This window comes from Sapajus apella, unplaced genomic scaffold, assembly GCF_009761245.1.
Source record: "Sapajus apella isolate SASKATOON/1434 unplaced genomic scaffold, GSC_monkey_1.0 scaffold33, whole genome shotgun sequence".
In the NCBI taxonomy this organism is placed as follows: Eukaryota; Metazoa; Chordata; class Mammalia; order Primates; family Cebidae; genus Sapajus; species Sapajus apella.
Window position 1 is genome coordinate 22,270,743 of NW_022436973.1, and position 16,083 is coordinate 22,286,825.

The following is a 16,083-nucleotide window of genomic DNA, read 5'->3' on the forward strand; positions in this document are numbered from 1 at the left end:
AGACTCAAGTGATCCACCTACCTCAGACTCCCAAAAGTGCTGGGATTACAGGCATAAGCCATGGAGCCCTGCCTTCATTTATAATTTTAAAGAATTTCCTCCTTTCATATTCTATTTCTAAAGTAGTAACTACTGTGTTTATTTACTCTGTGTCCTTCTAGGTTTCTCTTTAATTCTGAATTTCTAAAATTTTTAAATTCTGTCAGAACTTCAATCACCTCACTTGTAAATTTTAAGTTCTGATTATATTGTTTTTTCATACATCATTTTATTTTTTAAAAATATTTATTTATATATATATATATATATATATATATATCTATTAAGACCCAGTTACGAGACTGGCTAATTTTTGTATTTTTGTAGAGATAGGATTTTACCACGTTGCCCAGGCTGGTCGCAAACTCCTGGCTCAAGCAATACACCTGTGTGGCTTCCCAAAGTGCTAGGATTACAGGCATGAGCCACGGCACCCTGTCTCTTATATCATTTTCTTATTGTACTGTAGCTTGTTTTGGAATACTGAGTTAAAATTTTCATCAGTTTTGTGAGTGTTAATGCTTTCATGTATGAAGAGGTTTGTTCTACTCTGTGTTCTCTATTTTTAAAAAATCACTTTCTATGAGATTTGATCTTAATATTCTTCTGTTGCTCAATTTGAAATGAAAGTATTTTTCTCTGAGCTTTTACAAGAAGGCCAGGTGTAGTACAGGTTTTCTAACTTCTCAGCTCTCAAACTCACTCTTCCATTGTTGCAATATACTGTTCAAATATAGGGCAGTACACTTGAGACTGCCTGGCTCTGTTCCCTCTGACTGTTATTTCAACTTTACTTTGTCCCTATTGTCCCTGTCATGCTCAATTTGAATTCTACTTCCAGCAGTTCTTCCTCAGTGTGAAGCTTTCTCCTTCAAAGATACTTTGGCTGGTTTATTCTGAGAAGTAAGGTATAAACTGCTCCAGCCCCTTCAGATACTACTATGGATACCCTGAGTTCACCTTGTTACTAGAATATACAAAACTCTTTCCAATTCCAGCTGTTTTCAATCAGTTTGTTGGGCTTTTGAGTGAGAATCTTCTGGATCCCATTAGTGTCCCCATTGCTCCCCTCTGCTCACTCCTGCACAGATGCTGATATCACACAAGTCTTATGGCTATCAATGATTTAGCCTCACCCATTCATACAGTTACCTTCTGACCAAGTTTTTTTTGTTTTTGAGACAGAGAGTCACTCTGTACCAAGGCTGGAGCGCAGTAGCATGATCTCGGCTCACTGCAACCTCTGTCTCCCAGGTTCAAGCAATTCTCCTGCCTCAGCCTCCCAAGCAGCTGAGACTACAGGTGCCCACCACCACACCTGGCTAATTTTTGTATTTTTACTAGAGATGGGGTTTCACCATGTTGGCCAGGCTTGTCTCAAACTCCTGACCTCAAGTGATCTGCCCACCTTGGCCTCCCAGAGTGCTGAGATTACAGACATGAGCCACTGCGCTTCACCTGATCATGTTTTCTTATAGATGTTGCTCATGTTTCTATGAATTTCCTAGACTAGTTATGCGATGTGTTTTAATGACTATGTTTGGGGGGATGCAGAAACTAGGCCAACACGGCCATATATTTCCAAAATCCCTTAATTAACAGATGCTAATTTTCTGACAACCTTCATTAACAGAAAATACCTAGAAAAAAGTTCCAAGTCATAAAATCAGCAAGATTAAGTGTTTATAAATTTTTTTCTACCAGTCCATCTCCATAGCTAATTCCACCGTGACAACATATATTCTCCCCTCCAAATGAGTAGCATGGGATCAGCAAATAGATCTGGAACCCTGGGACATATTAGACAATGGTGTAATTTCCACTAGCAAACTATAAATTAAAACCACTTTACCTTTGGAACTATTAATTAAATTAAAAGATAAAATAATCCCCTACTTAGATAGAAACTACTACATATATCCTTAAAGCAAAACATCAGAGACAGTATTTGAAAAAGATGAATTATTGCTTATCATGACAATGAATTTTCTGTAGCACTCCATTTTAAAAACTCAACATATGTCAAAATAATTTGAAAGACTACCAAAATATTAACAGGGATTATCCTTAAGTAGCAGAATTACTGGTGATTTATTTTTGTTTATCAGTGCTTTATAAATTTTCAAAATAAAAAACTAAGCTTCTTGCATAAATGTTTAAAACAACTTACGCTAGAACCATGTTATAATCTGAGTGGTTGAACATATATCCTCCAACAACCCACATAATGTTTCCACTGACCACAGCTTTATGAGATGCTCTGGGGAGCTTTAAGTTAGAATATTCCTCTCGAGTCCAAAATGACTGGTTAGCTGGTACAGGAAATGAACATCCAGGACCTAATAAAAACATAATGAATTAGCTTCAAAAAATACAGATTTAAAGCTTACTGCATTTCAAGTTTTAATCATCTAAATGTAACAAATAGTTAAATAATACTTAGTCTTTCGTTTAGCATTTAAACATCAGACAAATCCCTTTAATTTTTATTTTAATTTATTCGGGGTATTGACCAAGGGTAAATCACATACTTTCTAATGATAACTTGACTATATTCAGGTTAGGTTTTTTTTTTTTTTTTTTTTTGGTAATGAAATACTTGCTTAAGCAACACACAGGAGAAAGTCCTGCTAAATAAATTATTAATTCACATGAAAAGTCTTAAGGATAAAATATATAGTTGTTCCTCAATATCCACAGGGGATTGGTTCTAGGACCCCCTCAGTACCAAAATCCACAGATGCTCAAAGTCCCTAATACAAACTAGTGCTGTAGTACTTGCATATAACCTACACACATCCTGTCATATACTTTAACTCACCTCTAGATTAGTTATAATACTTAACACAATGTAAATGCTATGTAAATGGTTATTTTCATATGTGTATCTTTTATTTGTATTATCTTTTTCTTTTTTTTTTGAAGCAGAGTCGCACTCTGTGGCCCAGGCTGGAGTGCAGTGGTATGATCTCAGCTCACTGCAACCTCCGCTTCCAGTGTTCAAGACATTCTCCTGCCTCAGCCTCCTGAGTAGCTGGGGTTACAGGCACCTGCCACCATGCCCAGCTAATTTTTGTATTTTTAGTAGAGACGGGGTTTCACCATGTTGGCCAGGCTGGTCTTGAATTCCTGGCCTCAGGTGAGCTGCCCGTCTTGGCTTCCAAGTGCTGGCATTATAGGCATGAGCCACCATGCCCAGCCTGTATTATATTTTATTGTGTTTTTTCTGAATATTTCCTACATGTGGTTGTTTGACTCTACAGATGTAGAACCTGCGGAGATGGAGGAATAAGCGTGATAACTAGACCTGGGAGTAATCATACAAACTATACATCTTCTGGTAAATCAGGAAACTCAAACAAATTGAAGAGACAGACTCCATTCTTGGGAAGTTTGGCTTCTGCTGCAATATTTGCATAATGGTAGATACTGAAACGCTTCAATTATTAATTCTACAAAAACCCAACACTAAGGTATGTAAACAAGCACATTTCCTTTCAAAATAAAGAGGTTCTGAGGAAGGAGTAAGTTTACAAAGAAAATCACTAAATAAAATCACTAACAGTTACTATCACCCACCCCTTAAAAAAATTCCCCAAAAGCTTCTTTAATTATTTATGTATTAGATAATGCTATTAGCTAACTTGTTTAAGATTCCAATATATAACTGACTCCAATTTTCTCTGAACTTAGAATGTGTTTCTGAGGCAATGTCATCATTGTCAGCTCTTGTCCCATCTCCCAGCTTGGCTCTCTGCTACATCCTTTCATGGGTGAGACCAAGTTCTTCAACTTTCACAAACAGGATGCAAAAAATGTCCTACCCTCCATAACTCAAGAGACCACAACCACACATGGATGAAATTGAAATTCAGGCTAACGCCCTTTTGGGCCTTAGCTCACCTATGTAAAACAAAAAAATGAAATTGAAATTCATAAGCAGTTGGATAGAGGGATGTTTCAAGTTTAAATGCTACCTGGTATTTGATTAACATAAATTATATGGGTGCTAAGAATGAAGTCAGCCTATAATTTATTTAACTGGGAATGTTCTATAAATTTAAAGAAAAATAAAAATGAAAGAGGCTCCTACCCTGCCAGTCTGAGAAGCAGGCGCATCCTCTGACATCACTTGAATTGCAGACACCTCGATGAGGAAAACCACAGTTGTCTGTACAGTGAGGAATGTCACATGCTTCACCTTTCCAGTTTTCAGAACATTCACATTCAACAGTGTTGCTGCTATTATTGATCTTACACTCTCCTCGGCCTGAGCAATTATTTGGACACATGTCATAACTGTAAAAATAGGAGGGAAAATTACATTAACACAAGGCAGATTAACTTAGCAGAACTTCCTCCCACACAGGTTTAAGAATCTCGCTGTCTCAGTTCATCCACAAGCATAACTGCAGTACTTAAGGATTTAGCCCAAATGGGTTTGCGCAACACTGTATAGCTATAGCCTCAGGTACAAGTAATAAAATCAAATCAACCCTGCTGGATTCTCATAATTAAGAGGATAACAAATAAGTCAAAGAAATTACAAGGAGGAAGGAGATTTGTGCAGAACTGTTAGCTCCTCAAGGGTGGGATGACTATCCTATTCTTGGTAGCCTGCTAATGATAAGCTTTACAGAATTGCTGAATTCATGCTTGGAAGTTTGGGAAGGAAAAGAATAAAACAAACTGCCAACAATAAACTACCATCCTCATGGTACATATTCCTCTACATAGTCTCTGAAAATTTGTATTTAATAAAATTTAAGGTTACTGCCCAGATTGGTACATTTAAAACTCCTTAGTAATTTTATCTACTCATTTCAGATGGAAGAAGGAGGGCTAGTTTAACTTAATGGAAGAAATGAACTATGGCCAAGCGCAGTGGCTGACGTCGTAATCCCACCACTTTGGGAAGCCAAGGTGGGCCAATCACAAGGTCAGGAGTTTGAGATCAGCCTGGACAACATGGTGAAACCCCATCTCTATTAAAAATACAGAAAATTAGCTGGACATAGTGGTGAGTGCCTGTAATCCCAGCTACTGAAGAGGGTGAGGCAAGGAGAATCACTTGAACTCAGGAGGCGGGGGTTGCAGTGAACCGAAATCAAGCCACTGTACTCCAGCCCAGGTGAAAGAATGAGACTCAGTCTCAAACAAACAAACAAAAAGAACTGAACTATAATGCATCTCATAATAACATAACTTAAGATAACTACTGACAGTGCTTTGAAACAATGTAATTCAGAATTTAAAGGGGCGTGATAATGGACTATCAAGGTACTTTAATGAGTATAGATTTCTTCTACTATTCAATACATGACAACTACTACTATTGTTGAGCTGTACTTTGTAAAATTCCAATGTTTTTATCCATTAGCAGAAAAGTCCCTGTCCTCTAGGAGAAGTTCAATGGCAGCAACACCTGGGTTAAAATTGTGGTCCCACCACTTACTGTGACAATCTACCTAACCTTTTCTTGCCAGTTTCCTCAATTATAAATGACTAAAAAAACAGAGCCCAGACCTCACTGAATTTATAGAAGAACTTTAAATGAGAAAATTCATGTAAACTGCCTGACGCTATGCCTGGCACATTGCAAGCCCTCGATCTATGTTAGCCATTATTGCTGTTAAAACACAGTGGATAGTCTTCTGAATGAAATCACAAATACTAGACTTAAGTATCTTACCTGTAAGTAATATTAAATCCAGTCAAATTATAAGCAGCATCACTAAAAAAATGCAGCAGAGCATAGCCTGATGTGGCAACAACCTCAGGGACAGTCTCATTGCCATCTCTCTCAGGAACAATGAGGCCACTGAAATGAAAGCACACTTCTTACAGAGGGAAGCACAAGTACAAATATGTCAAATTGTAGCAGACACAAATTAAAAACAAATCCAACCTTTTAATTTGAAAACCACATCCAGGAAGAGAGGCAAATTCCTGTGATAAATATATAGTGCTACCCTATTAGTTCTGGATCCTCTGAGGAACAGATCTGAATCTTTTGCTAGGCTTCCTTTATTCTGAGTCATATTTCTAATAAGATTTGAAATCAATGGTCCTATTCTAATGCAACTTTTATAGTGCCCCTTTGAAAAAATAAACCTCTACAATCATGTAAGGTAACAAATTTTATGAGTTATGAATACCACATATATATTGCTGAAAGACGTTGAGTTTTTTTTTTTTTTTAAGGTGTGCACTTTTATTCAACTGGTCTCAAGTCAGCGTACAGGTAAGCCCTGGCTGCCTCCATCTACTCCCAGGGAGACCAAAAGCCTTCATACATCTCAAGTTGGGAGACAAAAAAGGGGGAGCCACAAAGGCTAATCTTTCAAAATAAAACAAAACAAAAAAGTATTAAGGTAAAGATTAAAAATCTTTTGCATTACATAATTTACACGAAAGTGAGACAGAGGTTCACGCTTGTCGCCCAAACTGGAGTGCAGTGGTGCGATCTCAGCTCTGCAACCTCTGACTCACAGGTTCAAGGGATTCTCCTGCCTTAGTCCTCTGAGTAGCTGGGATAACAGGCACCTGCCACCATACCAGGCTAATTTTTTTGTATTTTTAGTAGAGACAGGGTTTCATCACGTAGGCCAGGCTGGTCTCAAACTCCTGACCTCAGGTGATCCGAACGCCTCGACCTCACAAAGTATAGGGATTACAGGCATGAGCATCGCGCCTGAGATATTTTATATAAAATATTTATATAAAAATATGAAGAAGCTAGATAACAAACACCCATAACCCCAACACTGTTAGCATTCTGATGAATTTCCTTGCCTAATTGGTATTATTTACACTGTATATTCTATTTTACAAATAAAATATATACATTTTCTATGTCATTAAAAGCTTCCTAGGTTCTCCTTAGGGCCTCACTCACAACCCAGCACATAATAGATTCTAAATAAGTGTTTGTTGGGTAATTGGTTTCAAAGAAAAAAAAAGACACTTATTGAGTAAAAGGGTCTAAATGATGCCGTTAAGACTCTAGAGCCATAATAACAACTTGCTTTCCAGAAAAGATATGTGACTTGAAATCCTATCAATACAGAATGAACAGTCCATCCCACTTCACTCTGCCAACAAGGACTACTAGTTCTATTTGAATTTTGCTAATTTAATAAGTAAAAGGCAATTTTTAAAATTGTGGTTCTGAGTTCTTTTTACTCCTGAGTTTAATCACATTTCTTTTGCCTACCTGCTTCATTTCTTCATATGTCCATGACTTTGCCCAATTATTGATTCACCACCACCATCACATTCAGTAAAAGCCTTGTTCCTTGCCAGGCCCTACCCAATGAACAAACCATCTCCTATTACTCTTCCCTTCACTCACCCAGCCTCTGTGCTTTCACAGAGCACACCAACAACTTAAGGCTGTGACAACTTAAATGCTCATTCACTCTGACCTAGTAATTTTATTTCTTTGTAGAAGAAATACTTGCTCGTGTACACAATGACCAATATACAAGAATCATCCTAACCACAGCACCTTTCAGATGGCAACATGTTGAAAACCATCTAAATGCTCATCCCCAGAAAGCTAATTGCATGAGTCACTGCATATTACATAGGTCTGCAATATGTTTAAATTTAAAAATCAAATAATGATGAAAAATGCTTAGATGACTGAGCTTACCTAAATGCAGCAACTAGCGGTGCATAAATTGAGTCCCCATCATAAACATATAAATGGTCCCAACTACACTCTGTAGCAAAATGATTGAAACGAAGTCTCATTATTCTATTTGGCCTGAAAAGAATAAAAAAGGAATAAAGTTATCATCACAACTATCAGACATTTGAGAATATAAAAATACAGATTTTAAAATTAATAATATATAATTCATATTCCTTCATTTGTCAATGACTTATTTAGTGCTATGAGCAAGAGACTACTAAACATGCAAAGGGAAGCAAAATTGATATGGTCCATGACTCTGGGCCTTACAGTCCATTCACTGGCTATTCTTTAACAGCTTCTGAACCAATCCATTAGCCCCCCAATTTTTGCACTTCCTTACTCAACTTCAGATTCCACACTACGTCATTTCATAAACATGCCTGTTAATCCACTAAATTTGCCAGCCCCTCTGATTTTTCATGACACTGGCTGGCAAAAGCTCTGTTATACAGGAAACAAGTTATCTGCTCTAAGATTGAATCAGAGGGCAAAAAAAAAAAAAAAATACTAAGCTCTACTGGAGAAAGCCATACCTCTACAGCACACCACTGGGTAGACTAGTTCCAGCATTGGTCTCTGCTCACCAACTGCAAATGGAACTCAGATTCTGCCAGCAGTCCTGCCAATTCTCTCTCCCTCTCCACAACAGCTAACTCTCAATGACTATTTCATACCACCCAGTCCCAACCCCTGCTTATGCTCAGCACCCAGACCAAAAAAAAAAACAAAAACCTAAAATTACAATTTCCAAAACTCTATACCTATCTGCTTCTCCTTCTGTTTCTCAAATATTTGGCATCTCCCTCTCATCTGGAAGGTTTGCATCCACAATTAAATCCGCTTAAGTATCACATATTTTACAAAAATAAAAACAAAAAGCCTCAAATCCCAACTCTCCCTCTACCAAATACCTGCCATACCCTTTCTCTTCCCAGTAAGGTAAAACTTCACAGAAGACTTTGCTTTCTCCAGTGCCTCTAACTCACTCACCCCTTCACTCTCTAGCCTGGCTTCAGCCCAACACTCCACTCAGAAAGCTCTGAGAATAACGACATTATTATATCCTGCTGATGCCTAAATCTATTTCTCCAGTTTAGACCTTTCCTCTACCCCATACTTAGTTAATATCTCTAGGTTAACAATGAAGTAAGTACATCAACAGGAAACTCAGATAGTGATGAGTACTGTGAAGAAATTAAAAGAAGGTGATGTGGCAGTGCAAAAAGTAGTAGAGAGGTAGCCCAGTAAGCTTTGGAGACATGAGAATGACAAAAAACAAGCCATGTGAAAAGCCCCAGGAAAAACATTTCTGACGGAGGGAACAGCATGGTCTTAAGGGAGAAAGAGGTTGATGTGTCCAAGCAACATGGAGAAAATCAGCATGCCTGAAACAAAGCAAACAGAGAAAATCGTTTAGGAGATGAGAAGTGGGAGGTGGGCAAGGGGCAAAAGAAGAAATCGGGAGGCCAATTTCAAGGCTATTACATGGCCCAGGAGAGAGGATGGTGGGTCTCCCAGTTGTAGAGATGGGAGGTGAAAAGGAGTCTGGTGATGGATTGGGGAGACACTCTAGAGGGAAAACTGACAGAACTTACTGACAGGCTAAATGTGGGGAATAAGGAAAAGGAGGAATGAAAGTTTTTTGCTTAGTTTTTCGCTTACGCTGAGGAGGAGCAACCACTGAGAGCACATTCAGAAAAACAGTGGAGGCGGGTGTCAGGTGGCAATGAACTGATAGGACAGAGCACAGTTCCTTAGAGCAGCAGTTCTCAAAATGAGGTCCACAAAATGCTACAGGCCCTGAGAGCCTTATGGAGGGGTCTCAGGAGGTCAAAACTACCTTTGCAGTAAAACTAAGATATCATGTCTTTTATCGCCATGCTGGCATTTACTAATGGTGCAAGAAGCAATGATAAGTGAAACTGTGGGCATCTTAGAACAAATCAAGACAGCAGCAGCAAATGGTGCTAGTGATCACTGCTATTCTTCACCAACCACTCACAAAAAAAGAAAAACTTCCAGTTTCACTTAAGGATATCTTGATTAAGCAGTTAAAAACTGCTTATTTTATTAAATCCTGACCAATTTGTAGACATCTCTTTAACATTCTGTGTGACAAGATGGAAAGCAAGTATAAAACACTTCTCTTATCTAATAGAAGCACAGTGATCTTCTCAATGAAAACCACTTTTGCAATTGTTTAAGTTGCAGGCTGAACTAGCTACTTTTTTCTCAGAACATCATTTACCATGTTTACTTAAAAGAACAATCAACAAACTATGGTTATTCAGAGTTGGATACCTGGCAGACATTTTCTTAAAAATGAGCAAAGCAAGCCTGTTACTTCAAAGAAAACAACTGACAGTATTCGCTGACAAAATACAAGCTTTCAAGCAGAGGAGACTTTTTGATGTTAACCAATGTGATTTTTAAAATACTATGTAATGGAACAAATATATCAACATATGAAAGACAGGCATAATTCAATGAACTGTTCTTTTCCAAATGCGCATGTTACCAAATCATGGATGGGCAAAAGATCCATTCGGTGCAAGAAAACCAATGGATTTTAATTTAACAAGTACCAAAAGTTTCTTCACACAGTTTCAGATACCGTACTGCAATTTACTTTTAAGAAATTACTACTTTGTTTTGGGAAAGTTCGAGATCAACAATTCTTAAAAAAAAAAAAAAAAAAAAAAAAAGAAGAAGAAATTACTACTTGTCAAATTTTGGTATGGTATCAAAGAAGACTATACATAATTATTTTAAAACACTGTACTATTAAAATCTCTTTTTTCCTACTTCATATTCAAGTGAGGCCTCATTTTCTTGACACACTTCAACCACAATAACATACTACAACAAAGTGAATGCAGAAGATATGATAATCCAGCTGTCTTTTATTAAGCTAGACATTAAAGATATTTGCAAAAATGTAAAACAATGCCATTCTTTTCACTACAATTTTTCTAATATAGGATTTTTTTTCATTAAAATATCATTTTTACTAACATGTAATGGGCTTGTAATTGTTGCTTTTAAATGAATAAATAATATTTCACGGTTGTAAGTTCCAATATGGTGAATACAGATAGTTAAACATAAACTTATTTGGGGCTGGACAGTGGCTCATGCCTGCAATTCCAGCACTTTGGGAAGCTGAGGCAGGCGGATCACTTGAGGTCAGAAGTTCAAGACCAGCCTGTCCAACATGGTAAAACTCTGTCTCTACTACAAAACACAAAAGTTAGCTGGGCATGGTGGCACGTGCCTGTAATTCCAGCTACTCTGGAGGCTGAGGCAGGATTGCTTGAACCCAAGAGGCAGAGGTTGCAGTGAGCCTAGATCACGTCACTGCACTTCAGCCTGGGTCATAGAGTGAGACTCCATCTCAGAAAAAATAAATAAATAAACTTATTTGGAATCCTCACAGTTTAAGAGTGTAAAGAGGTCCTGAGACCAAAAAAAGTTTGAGAAATACTGCTTTAAAAGTCTGCCATAAAGACAAGGAGAAAAAAAAGAGAACAGATAGAGGGACAGCAGGTCCAGCGAAGGGATCACTTAGGCAGTAATAGTTATTACAATTTTCTTATCCACAATAAAAATAGATACTTAGAAGAATAACACAATAGTGTAATTTTCTAATGCTTTAAGCAAACCATTAAAAATATGTAACCATTTCTAAACTATTACAGTTGGAAATACACAAATTTCTGGTGTGTTCAATTCATTTTCAGCATTAAATCAACATTAAACTTTTAAATAAATGAAAACTAAGAAAACAAAATTCATCTGTCAAATGAAAAAATATCAAATAAATGTTTTAAGTACTTTATGTTACAGATTATTAATTTGACTTGTAGGAAAAGTAATGTCACACCTCTAACCTAAAAAACAAAAATTAAGTCAGCCATTACTACTTACTGTCCTTCGATGAGCCATGTGCACTTCGTTTTATATTTATAATTTCCAGGTCCATCTGTTACAAACCCAGAAGATCCAGTTAGTCTGTAATTTAAATTAAAAAAGAAAACTTAGGTCTACTATATTAATTCCATATATATTTACATGTTTTATATATTTTCATATATTAATATTTCTTAATTCTTAATACAATACAAATTAAACATAATGGGTACATTAACCCACACTATAACCAGTAGAAAATGACTAGATAGTTATATTCAGATTGCATAAATTTAGATGAAATGAACTTATCACACACATAAAAAAAGAAGAAAAATATTAAAGCCAACAGGAATGAACAAAACATACCTAAATCTTTCTAGCTGAGAAGGGAAAATCATACTTTTGATGAAAATGGCCACAAGAACTTATTTATAAATGTAAATTTGTTTTTAAAAAATAAGATCAAACAGTTATAAGTAAAATGCAGTTAAAACAGTAATGATGAGGACAGCATAACTGTGCGGGCAAGCAAGCACATGAAGTCACAAGAGAGCACAAACCCATCATGGCTATCTCACTGCTGCTTCTGAAGTGGTATCTACCACCCTCCCATAAGCTTCCCACACTTGTGCCAAGAGTGAAGTTTACTAATACTTTTAGGTCTTGACAATATAATAGGAATATCCTGATATCCCACTAATGTTTCAACTGCTATAACACTAACCCTGATGTTTGAAGATCTTCTCATATATTTTAACCATCTGTGCTACTTCCTCCTTTGTGAATTAAGATACCATAGTCTTTTCTTACTTTGCTACTAAGTCATCTTTTTCAAATTAATTTTTAGGAGCTCTTTTTATATTAAAGATACCTCCCACGTCTATGTTAAACATGCTACAAATATATCTTCTCAGTTTACTTTTCTTTGTATTTTATGTCATCTTTTTTTCTTTTGGAAAAGATGGGGTCTCACTATGTTGTCCAGGTTGGTCTCGAGTTCCTGGCCTCAAGAGATCCTCCCACCTCGGCTTCCCAGAACACTAGAATTACAGGTTTGAGCCTTCACACCCAGCCACAAATTTCTTAAATTTATGTTTTTTTTATTTTTTGTAGAGACAGAGTCTCACAATGTTGCCCAAGCTTGAACTTCTGCCCTCAAGCAATCCTCCTGCCTTGGCCTCCCAAAATGCTGGGATTACAGGAATGGGCCATTGCAACCTGCAAGTATCTGTTGCTATACCAAACTGTTTTATTTAAGAAGCTATTTCCTTCCTCATGGCTGTTTCCAGATCACTTTTTTTCCCTCTTTCATCAACACCAACCTCTCTGAACACATGCTCGCTTCTGGATCTGCCTCCCTTACTTTTCTGAGTCATCTCCCAGTTACTCCTTCTAACGCACTGAAGATACTAGCAAATTGTTCACTGTCTTCCACTCATCTGCATCAACATCAAAGATGTTCCATCCAAACCCAGCCTCTCCATTCTTATCCACACCATTAACAATCTTTCCTCCACACCTCTTTAGCCACCCCTTCTCTGGCCCCAGTTATTATCAGTAACAACATTACCACACAAAAAAAGCACCTTAACCTCTGACTACTGTCTCTTCTCTCCAGTTCATTTAGCCTATTTCCCCCTTTCCAATGAGTCTTCGGCCCCATGGGGACCACCAATCCACTGAACTATTCATTTCTTCACTGTTTACCACCTAGTATCCACACATTTCACTTTCTCACTTACCTAGTTAAGACTCCATAGTCCATCACAAGAATCATAACCTGCAAACCTCTTGATTTTCTTGACTTTCTCTCCCTCTGCTGTACTTGCCTGATAGAGATGTCTTACTCCCCAAAATCCATTCCACCCCAAAATGTTAGTCTAAGCCAATCATGTTTTCCCACGCCCCTTGCCACTGTCTGATTAGAAATGTGTATCAATTGGAGTCGGGGGGAGTGGGGGAAAAAAAATAGAAATGTGTATCAATTAAAATTAACTGTGAGACAGGCGTGGTGGCTCATGCCTGTAATCACAGCAGTTTGGGAGGCTGAGGCAGGAGGACTGCTTGAGGCCAGGAGTTCAAGATCAGTCTGGCCAGCACAGCAACACCCTCATCTCTATTTTAAATATATATATATATATTTATTTATGTAAATATATATCATATGTGTGTATATATATGTAAATATATATCGCGCATGTGTGTGTGTGTGTGTGTGTGTGTGTGTGTGTGTGTGTGTGTGTATGAATGATTAGGCTCTAATGCAACAGACAGAAAAACCTAAACAGTAACTGGTTAACCACCAAGATAACAAAATTCAAAGGTAAGCAATCCAGAGCATGTAAGGCATTTCCATGATCATCAGGGACCTAATGCTGCTCTATACCATCACTCTGTCATCCCCAACATATGGCTTCTACCTCATAATCCAAGATAGTGGCTCGAGCTTCAGATATTATACCCAAATTCTACTCAGCAGGAAGAAGGAAAAGAAAACAAGGGGTACACCCTCTCTCTCCCTATTAAGTCAAACATGAAAATTCAACTTACATTCAATTAGCCAGAAGTTAATGACATGTCTACAAGTAGAAGGAGGCTAAAAAATGTAGCCATTATCCCAGATGACCAGGTACCCACCAAAACATCAGAATTCTCTTTACTGAAGAAGTAGAAAAAGGCCATGATGTGTAACCATGACTCTCTGATACAGCATGTAATCTAATACTTAGATGTGAGGGCACATCTGATGGATGACTTCCAGGAAATATTTTGTCATTCTTAAGACAGTGTGTGGACAGGGAGACATGCCACCTAGATCTCCTCTTCAAGGAAGAACTTGTGGCAAGCAGTAGCAGCAGGGAACATGGTCAGCAGAACATCAATTCCTTCAGGAGCTGACTTGCCACAGGTCATGCCCTACCAATGGCAGCCCATACCATAAAGAGAATAAAGGCCCAAGCATTTCAATCCAACATGGGACACTTCAAATAAGCAATCCTGCCCTAGAGTTCCCCTTCGTCAGGTCTGCATTGGAGCCCAACTTCTTCTAATTCTGCTTTTGCTTCCAATAACATCTTCCTCTACAATATTATAATCAACTTGTAACCCAAACTCAGTCTTAGCAAATGCTCTTTAAAAAACAGCCTATGATAAACATCCAAGAAGAGATCATCCTTCTCTCTCTGGACTTTGCTATGGCTGGATTTTATAGCTGGAAGTACTACAGCCTGAACACAAAGCCTGTGTTATGCCTGAACACAAAGCCAACACCAAGAATAGTAAATCAAAGGAATGTAAAGTCCCTGAAAAACAGTATCAACCACCCACAAAAACCACCTTACTCTAGCCTTCTAGTTTCTTAGGTAAATTTCCCACTGCTTGTTTAATTGCATGTGTATATGGTACACACTTCCTTGATTCTTTATTTTAGAGACTAACACAAAAGTTTTTATGGCTCTCCACTATGCTTATTCTGCTCCTCAGAGTTTCAGTGGACTTTACATGAATACTTAGGTTTGCAAATCAGCATCACTTTCAGAAAAGAAATAATTGTTTGTTTTTTTCAGACAGAATCTCACTCTGACATCCAGGTTGGAGTGCAGTGGCAAGCTCATTGGCTCACTGCAGCCTCAAACTCCTGGTCTCAGGTGATCCTCCTACCTCAGCCTCTGGAGTAGCTTGGACTATAGGCACACACCATTACGCCTAGCTAATTTATTTTAATTAATATTTTTTTAGAGATGGGGTCTTGCTATGTTGCCCAGGCTGGGAAATAGATCAGTTTTATTTTAAATGTTTACTTAGTGTCTTTAAACATACATACTTATATAATTTTACAGGTAATGCATAGATGTGATGACAAATTTTTTGTTTTTAATAAAGAACAATTCTTTTTTTTAACCTACCTCCCTAGTTACTCTGACCCACCCTTGGCCAAAGTAAACATTTAACCAACTAGCAGGCATTCTTAAATATTTTTCTTCATACTCATGAGCCTATGATATAGGCAGAATTCTCTTAAATCATTTTTTGGTTATACAAATTATTATATACTTTTCTGCATCTTTCTTTGCTCACTCAACAAAACCTTATGGAAATTTCTCAAACTAATCAGGTACTAGTCTAATTTATTTTTTCTTTATGTAGCATAATATCCCACTTATGGACCTATCATTTTTCCTGCCTTTCCCTACTAATGTTCATTTTGTTTTCAGTTGGTTGACAATATGCACATTGCTGCAATAAATATCCCTATACATATGGCCTTACTTGTGCTTTTATTTCTAAGAATAGAAATCTTAGGAGGAGGTATACTAGGCCAAAAGGAATCTGAATTTTAATTGTTAACCAAGCTGCCAAATTATTTTCCAAAAGGCTGTAACAATTCACATTTGCACCAGCAATGTATGAGAATATGCTATTCTCTACAG

General features: G+C 37.4%; 1 protein-coding gene across 4 annotated transcripts in view; it reads right to left on the reverse strand.

Moving 5' to 3' along the window:
• The window catches only part of ATRN (attractin), a 157,518-nt gene that overhangs the window by 99,785 nt on the left and 41,650 nt on the right, over positions 1-16,083 (reverse strand). For all 4 annotated transcript variants that reach the window (XM_032295555.1, XM_032295557.1, XM_032295556.1 and 1 more), the window contains exons 2-6: positions 11,669-11,752; positions 7,697-7,810; positions 5,732-5,860; positions 4,133-4,338; positions 2,210-2,378 (exon numbers count right to left, since the gene is read on the reverse strand). In XM_032295555.1, the coding sequence (XP_032151446.1) occupies positions 2,210-2,378; positions 4,133-4,338; positions 5,732-5,860; positions 7,697-7,810; positions 11,669-11,752 (702 nt within the window). The remainder of the gene's footprint in view (positions 1-2,209; positions 2,379-4,132; positions 4,339-5,731; positions 5,861-7,696; positions 7,811-11,668; positions 11,753-16,083) is intronic.